The sequence below is a fragment of the Microcebus murinus genome, chromosome 8 (genome assembly GCF_040939455.1).
Source record: "Microcebus murinus isolate Inina chromosome 8, M.murinus_Inina_mat1.0, whole genome shotgun sequence".
Taxonomy (NCBI): domain Eukaryota; kingdom Metazoa; phylum Chordata; class Mammalia; order Primates; family Cheirogaleidae; genus Microcebus; species Microcebus murinus.
Window position 1 is genome coordinate 98,507,892 of NC_134111.1, and position 14,254 is coordinate 98,522,145.

Here is a 14,254-nt window from a genome sequence, read left to right on the forward strand (position 1 = left end):
CAACTTCAGACAAATAACAAAATTTATTTGAGCAAAGAGAAATTCACGAATCAGGCAGCACTCAGACCAGAAGAGGTTTAGAGATTTAGAGAGTTTTGGTACAGCAGCCTAGACAGTGAGGCTGACATGCAAGTAAACAAAGAAAATATATTTGATTGGTGAGAGCAGAAAGACCCTAATTAGAGGTTAGCTGGCAGTTTCTGACTGGCGAAGACTCTAGTTTCATTTTACTGTTTACGCTAGGCTTTGGTTTGCTTACGTAGGAAATTAAAGTGCTGCAGTCACCCCAGCCTAATGGTCTTCCCTACCCAAATATTTTTAACAATTGTTTTTGGAATCTCTCAAAAGATGACTGTTTAAATAAGTGATAGATGCAAACATCACATTCAGTATTGTCACTCAATTTTTTTTTTCTTTTCAGCAGAGTACAGTGAAGTCTAACAACAATACCTTAGCTGACCCTTATGTAAGTATAAGTTCTCAACTATGACCCCAGAATAGTCCAGGCCTTTCCCCAGGCACATGATCGATGTCATTTCTGCTTTTCCCTGAAGCATGCTCACTCTCAGTTGGAGCATGTCGCTGTGTGTGATGAGCAAAGCATAGCAGGTGCATCACCTAAGTCAGGAGGATGGGTCTGGGGTCGGTGTCTCAATGGAAAGCATCCTTTCCATTTGTTTCCATGGAAACCTTCCCATTTCCCCTGGACAATGAGAATTGGAGGCTGAGCTCTAGACCACTGTGGTCTCTAGAGGTGGAGTGTGAAGTGATAATGGGCAGGGCTGGCCTGCTAACCAGGGGCAGGAGCAAATGCGAGAGGACAGCAGCATTTTCAAGGAGGCAGTGGGGATGGGAAGGAAAATCCCAAAGATCCACTCAAAGGTGCAGATTCAAGACTTAAGCATCAGCCAGAAGGAACAGGCCAGGCCTTGCTGGTGAGTTCAAGGTGAGCCCTGTCATTAGTCCTGCATGCAGAGCACATGGATCCTTTATGAAGCCCCTGGGGCCAGTCTCGAGGGAGCCATCAGGGTTCTGAGATGGTTAGGACTAAAACCATCACCACTTAGCAAACCATGGGGCATTTTTACCCTAACAGCTTGGAGATGCTCTATAATATGCAAACCTTCTGATCCCATGGGCCCCATCCTTTCTCTGCTTGCCATGTGGCTTCCTCCTTGGAGTCTGCCAAAATCATGGATGATCCTCCTGTCTAAATGAAACCATACTTTGATTCTTTTCATTGCAGTGAGATGGAAATTTTAGGCAAGGTCAGCTTTTTGCACAACTGCAGGGGGCAGCACTCACATGGGCTATCATGTGGTAGTATTGATACATGCCACTCAACAGAGAAGGGCGAGTCAAATATTTTACACACACTTCACCTCCAAAGCAATACCCCAACAAGATTTAAATCTTATCCTTACTGGTTTTGACCCTTGGCCAACTGAGGGAGTCTTCAGTAGTCAAAGGAGCCCAGGAGTCCAGTGTTTGTGCAGTTTGTTTGGGATGGACGAGACACAGAGGGTTAGGTCTCATAGCCCACAATAAACAATCTGTGGGAGGGAGAGGGAAACTGTTCCAGCAAAGATATCCATACTCACGTTAATAGTCTTTCCTGGGACAGATATTAAGGCTAATCACAAAATTGACTTATAATATCCCCCCCCAAACCAGACTTTGCTCCAGATAAATTTTTAGTTAGTCTTCCCCTGGAATTACCTGAAGAGCTTTCAAAAATATTATTGCCTGGCTCCCACCCTTAGAGGAAATTCTGATTTAATCAGTCTGCACTATGTATGATTTGGATAGGAGAATTTTTTTTTTTTTTTTTTGAGACAGAGTCTCACTTTGTTGCCCAGGCTAGAGTGAGTGCCGTGGCGTCAGCCTAGCTCACAGCAACCTCAAACTCCTGGGCTCGAGTGATCCTTCTGCCTCAGCCTCCCGGGTAGCTGGGACTACAGGCATGCGCCACCATGCCCGGCTAATTTTTTTATATATATATCAGTTGGCCAATTAATTTCTTTCTATTTATAGTAGAGACGGGGTCTCGCTCTTGCTCAGGCTGGTTTTGAACTCCTGACCTTGAGCAATCCGCCCGCCTCGGCCTCCCAAGAGCTAGGATTACAGGCGTGAGCCACAGCGCCCGGCCTAGGAGAATTTTTTTTTTTTAAGTCCCCAGATGATTCTGATATACAGAATTATCCATTATATGACCTGAAGAAAAATATCAGTGCTTACACCCCAACCCACTCTGATTGATTCAGAATCTCTGGCTTTGGGAACCGGACGGTAGTATTTTATATACGGTCCCCAGATGATTCTAATGTGCGACTGGTCTGAGAACCAAGGATCCAAAGAATCAAATATCCTATTAAAAAGATTAGGGATGCAAGATTTTTAAATATTTGTTACTCCAGTCCCACCCTGGCTTTGGGGGATGGTTGAACACATGACATCTAACCCTGGACAGACGAGCTCGACAGCGGTTTATTAGTCATCTGTACTCATACCCCTGGGGGAGGCGGGCACCACACAGCACACGGGGCCATGCAGGGGCTGCACTCCGGAACAGAGGGAACAGCCAGTGGCTCTGGAGGGTGGGGGCCCCCAGTTCCTGAGGGAGGCTGTGATTGACTTATTTGAATAATTCCGTGGCTGGCAGGGAACTGAAACCTGCTAGTCAAGAATAAGCAGAAGTTGCACATGGTCTCTTTGATGAAACCTTGTGTTTAGGGGACCTTATTTTCAGGAGCAGAGCTGGGGGGGAGCTTGTGGACAGGCCATTCTAGGCCCTCCCAGTTTTACCAGATGTCCAGGAAGCACATAACATTGAGCTGTAATTTTAGTCCTCATGTCGCTTTTCCCTTACAGGACAAAGGGCTCAGTCACAGACCAGTTCTTTGTCCTGAATACATATATATTTGTGTATAGTACAGTGCATATGTATTGATCTCTTTATATTCACTCTATAAATTCTCTTGGCGTTTGACTGATCAAGATGGTTGACTAGATATAGGTAGTCCATGCCTCTTCCATAGAGAGGAAATAGAATGGTAAGCAGATTCGGACATTTCAAACAGATTGTCTGGGAGATAATGCTAAGATTCATCAGCAAAGCAATGGCAAGCACCAAAGGTGGGTAAAGAGAGCATTCGGGACAACTTGCCTAGCTGGGGACTGCCTAAGAGCCAGGAGAAGTTCTTGGACATGGGGAAACAGTAAGAGAGAAACCCATAAAGCTCCACACTCCAAGACAAGCTTTGACACTCTTGGCTACAAGAGAATCCCCCAACCCATGCAGGTCTGCAGCTTAATGTGGAGCTGCTTAGAGATTGCCCGGAGTCTGTGCTCCAGAAAGGGAACCCACGTGGAATCCTATAGACATCCAAGCCTAGAGCAGCTTGAGCCGGGCACCATTCCGAGAGCCCAGATACCAGGAACCTGTGGGCACACCTGCAGCCACTGCATGGCTCTGAGGAGGGATAGAGGATCCGGGCTCTCCCACGCACCCCTGGAAAGGTCCCTACAACCCTGCTGTGGGCTGCTGTTGAGATGGATGTGAGTGAAATGAGATATGAGTGAAAATCATTTCCCACAATTTCTCACCCACACTGCTTGCCTGCCCCAGCCTTTCCAGTCACAGGTCCAAGCCACCACTTTGAGAGTTTGACACTGGGCTGTGACCTGCCCTCATGTTGACTTTGGGCTGACACAGCTGCAGCTCCTGCCCAGCCAGGGAGGGACAGGGAACCAGGCTTCTGAACACGCATCTAGGACAATACCCACCATCCTGCAAGAGGGTGCTGTGAGACTGAGTCTCAAGCGAAGTGTACCCCCCACGATTTCCTGCCAATGTGTCAATAGCCTGCCCGAGAAGGGACCTACCGTCTCTGGTCACAGCCCCAAGGCACCATTTTGGGAGCTTAAAGCTGGGCAGTGCCCCACCCTCTGGTTGAGTTCAGGCTGAGGCAGCTGCATCTCTGCCCAACTGAGGAGGGACAGGGGAGCTCAAATTTCTATACACACCTAGGACATCTCCCACAGCCCTGCTATGGGCTCCTGTGGGACTGAGATGTGAGTGGACCACATTCCCCAGAGTTTCTTGCCCATGCTGCTCACATGAAAGGGGCCCTGCCATATTTGATTGCACTTCCACACCTTACATGCCAAGTTAGCTAAGGCATGGGGGGGGGTCTTCGCCCGAGGCTCCCAGAGCCAAAGAGCTCTATGCTCCCTGGCCCCCACCTGGTCATCTGTACCCAGGGTCCATCCACCCCAGAGACAGGCCCAGAGCCCTACAGGCACAGAACCCACAGTCCAGGAATCCCTGCCCTGCCCTTTTCTTCAACTCATGGGGAACTTATGGCTGAGAATGTAGAATACAGTGATAGCTCCATTTATTACATTATATTTAATACTCTTTATCTCCTTTCTAAGAGTCAATTTCATCATTGTGGCATAGGCAAATGGATTTAACACTTTTTTTTTTTTAGGATCTTGTTTTATCTGCAAGATAATAAAATTATTCAGATTCCTATAAAAATTGTCACCTCGTTTTGTCGCTCGTCTTTTTGTGTTAGACTCTGGTTTTATAAGGAAAACTTTTCTGTCCTGATATCCAGCCCCTTCCTCCTGAACGTCACTGCAGACTAGGATGTCTTGTTCTGAAGTCTGCACTCCATGCTGTTTCTTACTATCCCAGGGAGAAGCACATAAGTGTCCGTGCAGGTCCATGCAAAGGCAACGTGCTCTAGAGTCCCACAGCGGTGGCCTTCCAGGGGCTCACTGGTCCCAGTGACGTGGATGTTGTTTCCCCTTCTAGCTGGGAAACCTGGATGAATGCGAGGTGTGCCGGGATGGAGGGCTTCTGTTCTGCTGTGATACTTGTTCCAGAGCCTTCCACGAGGACTGTCACATCCCGCCTGCGGAAACTGAGAGGTGAGTGACATGCAGTTCCCTCTCTCTTCCCTCCTTCTACCACCATTCCTCTGGCCACATGCCCCTCCGCCCCCAGAGCGCCTGCTGTGTCTAGATGGGGGAAGGAGCGGGCTGCTTGGGTCCTGGGGCCCAGCGGTATGATCCGGAGAGCTGTGTGACAGGCTGGCAGCAGGAGGTTAATGCGCTTTGTGCTGTCAGGGGCACCTCCTGTGGGATGCCGAGGCTGGTGACAGGACCCGCTCCTCTGCCGCATATTGTTGCTGCCCTTTCCTCCAACTTTTGCATCAGGGACTCCTGCCCAAGGACGTTCAAGAGCAGGAAACACCAATTGTTTTTACTTTGTGCTTATTCACAAAAGACAGGAAGCATGGCCTGGTCCCACATTTTACCACAGTCTCTTCAGACCCATCCCCCACCCCCAGGTCCCTGTGGGTTAAAGCTCAGTTTCCAACACTCAGGCCTGGCAGGTGGGGCTCCTTGTGCCCCCAGCAGCTCAGGCAGGGAAAGGAGAGCCGCCACTCTGGCCCCACCTTCCTCGGACCGCCCGCCAGCTGCCACGACTGACGGGAGGGAGCCATCAGTGCGAGACCTCATGGGGGGTCTTGGGCGCTCTGGGAGGTGTCCCCCATGGCTGAGCCCCTCGCCCTTTCCTAAAGGAGGACAGTGGCAGCCACAAGAACGGTGGCTGTTGTCAGGGCCCTTGCCCTCTGCTGACCTTATGCCCAACCTGTCAGGACCCCGTGGAGTTGCATCTTCTGCAGGATGAAGGAGTTTTCAGGAAGCCAACAGTGTCACCGGGAATCCGAGATCCTGGAGAGGCAGATGGGGCCCGAGGAACAGCTGGTGAGTCAGATAAGAACCCCCAGGCCTCTCCTTTCTCTTCCCATGTGAGAAGCGCAGACAGGCACAGGGCTGGGGGCATGGCATCCCCAGGGAGCCTGCTCTCCAGAGCCACACTGCGATCACACTGAGATAGCACCACAACTTGTTTGCTGAAAAAATAACTCAGCCGTTACATTTCTGTTTCCAAGAGCCACACATGTTGAGGAAACTTCTGGAAGGTGGGTGTGAGCCATGCTTTCTGCCTGGGTGTGTGTATGGGCTCATTCCCTCCAAGTTGCTTTTCGTTTATAGCCTCCTTCTTTTGCAGAAATGCGAATTCCTCCTCTTGAAAGTCTACTGCTGTTCTGAGAGCTCCTTTTTCGCCAATATTCCATATTATTATTATGTAAGTAACACTAGCAAGCCATGATGACAGGCTGCCGTGGCGTTGCATGACTTGTAACGTTAAATGATCTTGATCCCCTGGGGGCCAGAGGGCAAGCTGCGGTTACCTTTACTGTGTTGTGTGTCTGCTGGATTTCATGGGAACCCACGCAGGTTAGACACTGAACGATGCTGGTCACTCTCCTGTCGGTATTTTTGCCACCAGATTAGAGAGGCTTCTCAAAGCCTGAAGGAACCCATGTGGCTGAACAAAATCAAGAAAAGGCTGAATGAGCAGGGTTACCCCCAGGTGGAGGGGTTTGTGCAGGACATGCGCCTCATCTTCCAGAACCACAGGGCATCCTACAAGGTAAGTGGCTCTTTCTGCTTCCATTTCACGTCCTTTCCATTTCACGTCCATTGAGTTGCCCTCATTTCCTGGTGCCTGGAAAGTTTCAGTGTCCCTCCTCCTGTAACAAGCTTGCACAAGCAAAGGTTCTGGAAGTGGTCTTACCTTATACACTTCCGTACCTCAACTGCTATAAAGAACGTAGATTACTTTTCTAACTCTTCATGGAAGTAAACAACAAAAGCCAACTAAATGATAGTCCCCAACTGTGGTAATGGTTTCACTTTTCTGTCTAGTTAGTAAGAAATAATCAAGCTTGTAGGAAGCAGAAGTTACTCTTCGCTGCATGCGTTTTCAAGTTTAACCTGGTTAATGTGACTGGTGTTTAAGGCAAGAGTCCAGTTAATATTGGTGAGTGCATTGTACATTTCAAAATTGTTTAGAGAGTATATTTCAAATATTCTCACCACAAAAAATGGTAAGTGTTGAGGTGACAGATATGTTAATTAGGCTTGATTTAATTTTTCCACATGGTATTTATAATCCACAGCATCACTTTGTGCCCCCAAATATATACCATTATAAATTATCAATTTATAGTATTTTTATTTTCTTTTTAAAAAGACAAGAGTCCTGATCACTCTCAATTACAAGGTGTCTAATGACACAAGTAATGAGTATCACTATTTTTGTGTTTATTGTTTTTTTCCAGTACAACAATTTTGGCCAAATGGGACTTAGACTGGAGGCTGAATTTGAGAAGAATTTTAAGGAAGTGTTTGCTATTCAGGAGACAAAAGAGAACAGTTGACTGGTGTGGTGGATGCTGAAGAAGTCCAGGACATGGGGCCCCCAGAGTATGCTGCTGCTCACGTCAAACTGGGGAATAGCAAATGCAGAGAGGGGCTTACCCTTAGCTCCCCCATCTGCTCGGTTGTCAGGTAGTCCCTCCCTGGGGATCTCGTCAACCAGGGAAGATTACTGCGATCACAAGGAAGGAGATTGGAGGTGACACAAACCCAGGCCACATCTCACCTCTTCTCCTGAGGGCTGCTCCAGACAACTCCTATATCCTGCAAGACCACCACAAGGCCACTTGTAACTGTCAAACTCTACCTTCCCTCACCCGCCCACAACTGCTGCTGCCACCCTCCCCCAGGACCCCCAAGTCCCCATTCTTTTTTTTTTTTTGAGACAGAGTCTCTGTCTGTTGCCTGGGCTAGAGTGCTGTGGTGTCAGCCTAGCTCACAGCAACCTCAGACTCCTGGGCTCAGGCAACCCACCTGCCTCAGCCTCCCGAGTAGCTGGACAACAGGCATGTGCCACCATGCCCGGCTAATTTTTTATATATATATTTTTAGTTGTCCAGCTAATTTCTTTCTATTTTTTTGGTAGAGATGGGGTCTCGCTCTTGCTCAGGCTGGGTTCGAACTCCTGAGCTCAAACAATCCTCCCACCTCGGCCTCCCGGAGTGCTACGATTACAGGCGTGAGCCACCATGCCTGGCCAAATCCCCATTCTTTAAAGTCAAATCATCTGACCCATTCCTGGAGTCTCATATTTTGTGGGATTCTGATGTGTATTTTTGTTCCCCAGTTAATCTGTGTTATGTCAATTTAATTCATAGTCCAGCCAAGGAAGCGAGAAGGGGAGAGGGAAGGTATTTTTGGCTCCCCTGCCATGCCATTGGTATCTTGGCACAATCTCTTTTTCTGGCCAGCTCTTTCCCCACAGCTGCTTGAGTGCTGGCTGCTCCTCAGAGCACTGCCCAGGGACAAACGGAGCCTGCTTCAGCTGGAGGGTACACTCTCAAGGCAGAAGCAAGGGAGTGGTGCGATGCTACTCTGTGCTCCCCACGAGTCAGGCTGGGGCTAGTGTCCAGCTGTGACCACATCCTGGCTTAGCTTTTCCCACGTGATGCTGCTTCCTGCACTCCCTTCTCTTGAGAGAACTCTCAGCAATAAATTACTTGCTTAAGAGACTTCATCTCTGGCAAATGCTTCTGGGGAACCCAACCTAGGATTATGGGCCTAAGGAGGGAAGTTCTAAGGATGGGATTCCAGAGTTGGATCACCATCTAGCCAAATGGGGATAGATGGAATATTGATAGTCCGAGGGGTGCTAAAAGCATGCACTTGCCCACACTTTCACCTGTAGTAAACTGGATGAGCTCTAGGTGAAGAGGTATGCTAGCAATTGTCTGGCATTTGAAATGGGAGAAGAAGTGACTATGAGAACTAGTTGTCAACGATTGCTAAGTGCCACTGATGTGTTGAAAAAGAGTAAATGACAGGCTTAGATCTATTTATTAATCACCAATCTAAAGCAAAGAGACACTCCTACCTGCAACTGGAAGGCAGACAGCGTGGAAAGCCTGGCACAGGCCCTAATCTTAAGAATGGCAGAACTTCAGGGAAGACTGAATCCTAAGCTCAGGATGGTCTCTTATGCTAAAGTCAGGGCCTTAGGATTCAGAATGGGGTTATCTAGGTAGAGACACATGAGAACCTTGAGCTCCAGATACCCCTAGAATCCACTGGGCTTTCAGAAAAGTCCCCTTCCCCCTTGTTGCAAGAGAGAGCTCCGACCACTGCCCCACTCCCACCCCCATTTTGCTTGAGTGACGACTGTGCAGAGGCCTCTCAGCTTAACCCGACTGGGCAAGTCCCGGGCGGGGCTGCATGGAAACGGGAGGGTACAGGCTGCAAAGGAGCCGCGGGGCAGGTCTGGCCAATATGTGTCAGCAGGAGCTGGAAGATTGCATCTGGGGGCAGATCCTAGATCAAGAACATAAAATATAAATTTACATTGGGGAAAAGAATCTACCTTCCATAAATGGTACTGGGAAAACTAGAGATCTACATGCAGAAGAATGAATCAGGATCCCTACCTCTCACCTCTCACAAAAATCCACCCAAGATGGATAACAGACTTAAACCTAAGGCATGAAACCCTAAGAATCCTAGAAGAAGATGTTGGGAAAGCCCTTTCTGACATTGGCCTAGGCAAAGAATTTTTGAAGAAGAAGGCCCCCAAAGCAATCACGCAGCAACAAAAATAAACAAATGGGATCTGATCAAACTAAAAAGCTTCTGCTCAGCCAAGAAACTATCATTAGAGCTAATAGACAACCTACAGAGTGGGAGAAAATATTTGCCCTCTACACTTCCGATAAAGGTCTGATAACAAGAATCTATCTAGAACTCAAAAGATTTAACAAGAAAAAAATCAAACAACCCCATCAAGAAATGGGCAACGGAAATGAACAGAAACTTTTCCAAAGAAGACAGAATAATGGCCTGCAAACATATAAAAAAAAATGCTCGCATCTCTAATCATGAGAAAAATGCAAATCAAAACCACAATGAGATATCATCTAACTCCAGTGAGATTGGCATGTATCAGGAAATCCCAAGACAACAAATGCTGGCGAGTATGTGGAGAGACAGGAACACTCTTACACTGCTGATGGGACTGCAAATTAGTGCAACCTTTGTAGAAAAGAATTTGGAGATGCCTCAAACAGCTAAAAATAGAAATACCATTCGACCCAGCAATAGCATTGTTAGGCATCTACCCAAAAGAGCACAAGACATTCTATTATAAAGACATCTGTACCTGAATGTTTATGGCATCACAATTCACTATTGTAAGGATGTAGAAACAACCCAAGTGCCTGTCAATTCATGACTGGATTATTAAAATTTGGTATATGTTTACAATGTAATATTACTCAATTCTAAGAAACAACAACGAGCTAGCACCGCTTATATTATCCTGGATTGAGCTTAAGCCCATTATCCAAAGTGAGGTGACACAAGATCAGAAAAATGGGCTCCACATGTACTCGCCATCACATTGGTACTGACCGATTATCAATATGGTGCTCAAAAGGTGGTGGTGTTCACCAGAATTTCGAGGGGTGGGGGGGGTAGACCCACATCTGAGGGATGTGGTGAGCAGTGTGGGGGGAAGAGCATACCTCTAACCTTTGCTAGGTAAAGACAAAGTTATAAAATTTAACCAAAATGTTAAGAAAACCAAACCAAAACAATAAAACATTTATCAGGTGTTGGGCAGGTGGGGGGAAGGGGATAGGTTTATATATATATATATATACATTATAAGTGCAATGTGCATTGTCAGGGGAACGGATGCGCTTGAAGCTCTGACTCGAGGGGGGAGGGAAAGCAATAGCAATGTATGTAACCTTAACATTTGTACCCTCATAGTAAGCTGAAATAAAAAAAATCAAATCATTTTAACTTCGTGACTTTATACCATAATTAATGCAAATAGAAATGTACTGTTCAGATAGTCTTTAAATTATTAAGGTTTAAAAATTATGTACAGGTTGTTTCTTTTTGAATTCAAAACAATAGAAAATTTTATAATTAAAAACCAAGTTTTAAGTTTCATGAGTTTACACCGTAATGAAAAGAAATAGAAGTTTACTATTCAGAAATTATGTATATATATTGTTTGTTTTAGAATTAAAACAATAAAGAAATTTTATGATAAAAAAAGGAACATAAAATATAAAACTGGATAAGGGAGAACTAATAATGCAGGGACACTTTTCTCTGCCACAGCATTTAATTAGCTTGGCAAGGGCCAAAAGCATGATTCTACTGTGCTCCGGGGTGGCGCACAGAGGCCGGGCATAAGACGTGGTGCACATTAAATGAAGTGAAAGCAGAGTTACCAGAGCTTCCACGGCAGACGCTGGGAAGAGGGGTGCAGAGGAGAGAGAAGTTGGCATGCGAGAATGGCTCTCGTCTTGACCCCTGGAAAGTCCATCCATCAGGTGACCGAGCTCCTTGGGAGGGCACGGACACAGTAACTGAAGGTGAGAAGGAACACACTGCTGAGGCACCAGCATCCTTAAGAAGCTCAGCCACGGCTGTCCTCCGCAGTTTGGAATTATGGTAGGAATATTGTACAGAACTGAGTTCCTTCGTAGCAATGGCAATGACAGAATTCCAGATTAACAGTGGCCAGCCAGGTGGCAGCATTTAGAGCAAGATAAAGTAATTTCCATAAGGGGCAGCAAGGATAGAAAGACAGCAGGGGGCCTGGCCTGTAGGTGTCTATGGAGGTGGCCAGTGGGGTATGGGGCTCCTGCAGGCCACACAGATGGGCAGCCGACAAGGATCTCCCTAATATATAGTATCGAAAGAGATTAGAAGCAGATGAGCAGAAGGCTATCAGCTACCTCCGTGAAAAGTCTAGATCACTTGCCCAGTTCTTTGACCTGTACCGTACCAATGACTGTCTTAGGAAAGGCCAAGCAGAAGGCCGTGAAATTGAAGTTTCTGGTGGTGAAAATAGTTAAGACAAAAGCAATAGCATATTCCTGGGGAATGACAGAGATGAGTGCCACTGCAGAGACTTGAAGGACGCAGGGGTCGTTGTCTCCGTTACACCTCCATTTTAATTCAGCACTTTGCCCTCTGCAGAAGCTAGGTGGTTCGTACTGCTAGGTGTCTGTTAGAAACTTAACCAAGGAGTAGCCCCAACTGCAGTTGTCATGCCAGAATTGGTAATTTTATGAGAACATATTAGCACAGCCTCTGGTGAGTGACATGCAACTATTAGTATGGTAAATGTATTTTTAAAATATACTGCAGGCGTGGGGCTGCAAACTAGTATAACCTCTGTGGAAAGCAACGTGGAGATATCTCAAAGAGATACAAGTAGATCTACCATTTGATCCAGCAATCCCATTACTGGGCATCCACTCAAAAGAACAAAAGACACTCTATAAAAAAGACATCTGCACTCGAATGTTTATAGCAGCACAATTCACAATTGCAAAGATGTGGAAACAACCCAAGTGCCCATCAATACATGAGTGGATTAATAAAATGTGGTATATATGTATACCATGGAGTTCCATTCAGCCACAAAAAACAATGGTGAACTAACATCTCTTGTATTATCCTGAATGGAGCTGGAGCCCATTCTACTAAGTGAAGTATCCCAAGAATGGAAAAACAAGCACCACATGTACTCACCAGCAAATTGGTGAGTACTAATCAACACTTAAGTGCACATATAGTAATAACATTCATCGAGTGTTGGGCAGATGGGAGGGAGGAGGGGAAGGGTATATTCACACCTTATGGGTGTGGTGTGCACCATCTGGGGTATGGACACGCTTGAAGCTCTGACTTGGGTGGGGCAAGGGCAACATATGTAACTTAAACATTTGTATCCCCATAATATGCTGAAATAAAAAAAGGTCTAAAAAAAGACAAAAAATAATAAAATTCACCATATTGACAAACTAAAAACAAAACAAAACAAATAACCAGCAGGAAGCAGGATACGAAGCAGTTCACATTCGCATGGGTTGGACAACAGTATGGTCTTGCCCCAGGACAAAGTGAATTCTGATGTCTTTACAATATAGCCGTCTGGACACTCTGCAATACATTGCATTGGTCCACTATGTTTATGGGCCAGATAAGCAAAAAGTGTTGAGTGTTCTGAATAACTTGTTAAGTCATAGGCACTGCACTTAGTGGGAGATAAAACTTACAAAGATTCGGAGACGTGCCATAACAGTAAGTTTTCAGGGGTCAGTGAGAGCCCCTCCGAAGCTCTGGGCTATTGCACCTTGTTCCTTCTGTCACGGAGAAACACAGTGCTTGGTAGTCCTCCCAGGGTGAGGAGAATAACTATGGTTGACAATTTGATGAAAAAGACTTTGTAATGTGTGTATGTTTGGGGTGGGGGGTGGGGAGAGGCAGTGGGTATGCTATTTTAATAAATAGAATGTGATGATCAATGTTTTCCACTTAATAATATATAATGGACATTGTCACAAGTCAGCAAATGTAGCTGTACATTATGCATGTCATAGCTTGCATTTTCCATCAAGTCTCAATCGCGTGTGTTTCTTTTCAGTTATTTCTGGTGTCATAAGCGGTATCAGCTTGTACCGAGAGGCAGCACGGGCCAGTATCTTGGAGCACAGACTCTGAAGTTAGCCCATGTAGGTAGAAGCCCAGCTCCTCCCTTCTCCCCTTGCTGCCTGCGTGTCCTTGGGCAAGCCTTCCCCGCACTGATTTTATCTGCAAAATGGAGATACTGACAGCACCTAGCTCACTAGATTATCGTGAGGATTAATGAGTTAATGTTTATTATGCTCTTAGAAAGTAACTGGCCCTGTATGCAATACATAAGTATTATTAATAAGCAAACAAGCTAAGAAAATTAACACAAACATCCTTGTATCCATCAGGGCTCTTTGCCATCAAGAGAGCCCAAATTATCCTGGTTAGACAAAAAGGGACTTCACTGATGAAGTACACAGTGGCTCACAGAAAGGGCGGGAAGGCTGGGGTGCTGAGCCCGCAAACAGCCCGGGAACAAGGGCAGGAACCAGAGCAGCTCCAGGACCAACTCAGCCGTCTTGTTAAGGTTGTTAATTAATGTTTGCCAGTTTTTTCTGTAACTCCACACCACACTTCACTCAAGAGTCCAACTCCCCAAGGAGTGCCAGGCTGGCCTGGCCTGCTCGAGGTCCTGTATCTTGATTAATAGTCCCTCTCTCTACTCCTGCACCCAAAGGGAGAGGGTGTTCACCCAAAGGACCCAGGTGCTGTTCGAAAACGGGGCAGAAGAGGCTGAACAGGCAAAGGAAACGTGGCTGATCCACGGAACCCCCTGGGGGACTGGCAGAGGGGGACCATTGCTGTCTAACGGAGGAAAGGGCCCATTCCAGGCCAGTCCGAGGGGCCACAGAGCCTGGGG

General features: G+C 46.5%; 1 protein-coding gene across 1 annotated transcript in view; it reads left to right on the top strand.

The window, feature by feature from the left end:
• The window catches only part of SP140 (SP140 nuclear body protein), a 57,580-nt gene extending 50,148 nt beyond the window's left edge, over positions 1-7,432 (top strand). Inside the window, exons 24-29 of the mRNA XM_076006014.1 lie at positions 422-466; positions 4,823-4,938; positions 5,673-5,781; positions 6,089-6,166; positions 6,371-6,514; positions 7,206-7,432. Coding sequence (XP_075862129.1) covers positions 422-466; positions 4,823-4,938; positions 5,673-5,781; positions 6,089-6,166; positions 6,371-6,514; positions 7,206-7,304 — 591 coding nt within the window. The 3' untranslated portion in view covers positions 7,305-7,432. The remainder of the gene's footprint in view (positions 1-421; positions 467-4,822; positions 4,939-5,672; positions 5,782-6,088; positions 6,167-6,370; positions 6,515-7,205) is intronic.
• Positions 7,433-14,254: the final 6,822 nt, after the last annotated feature.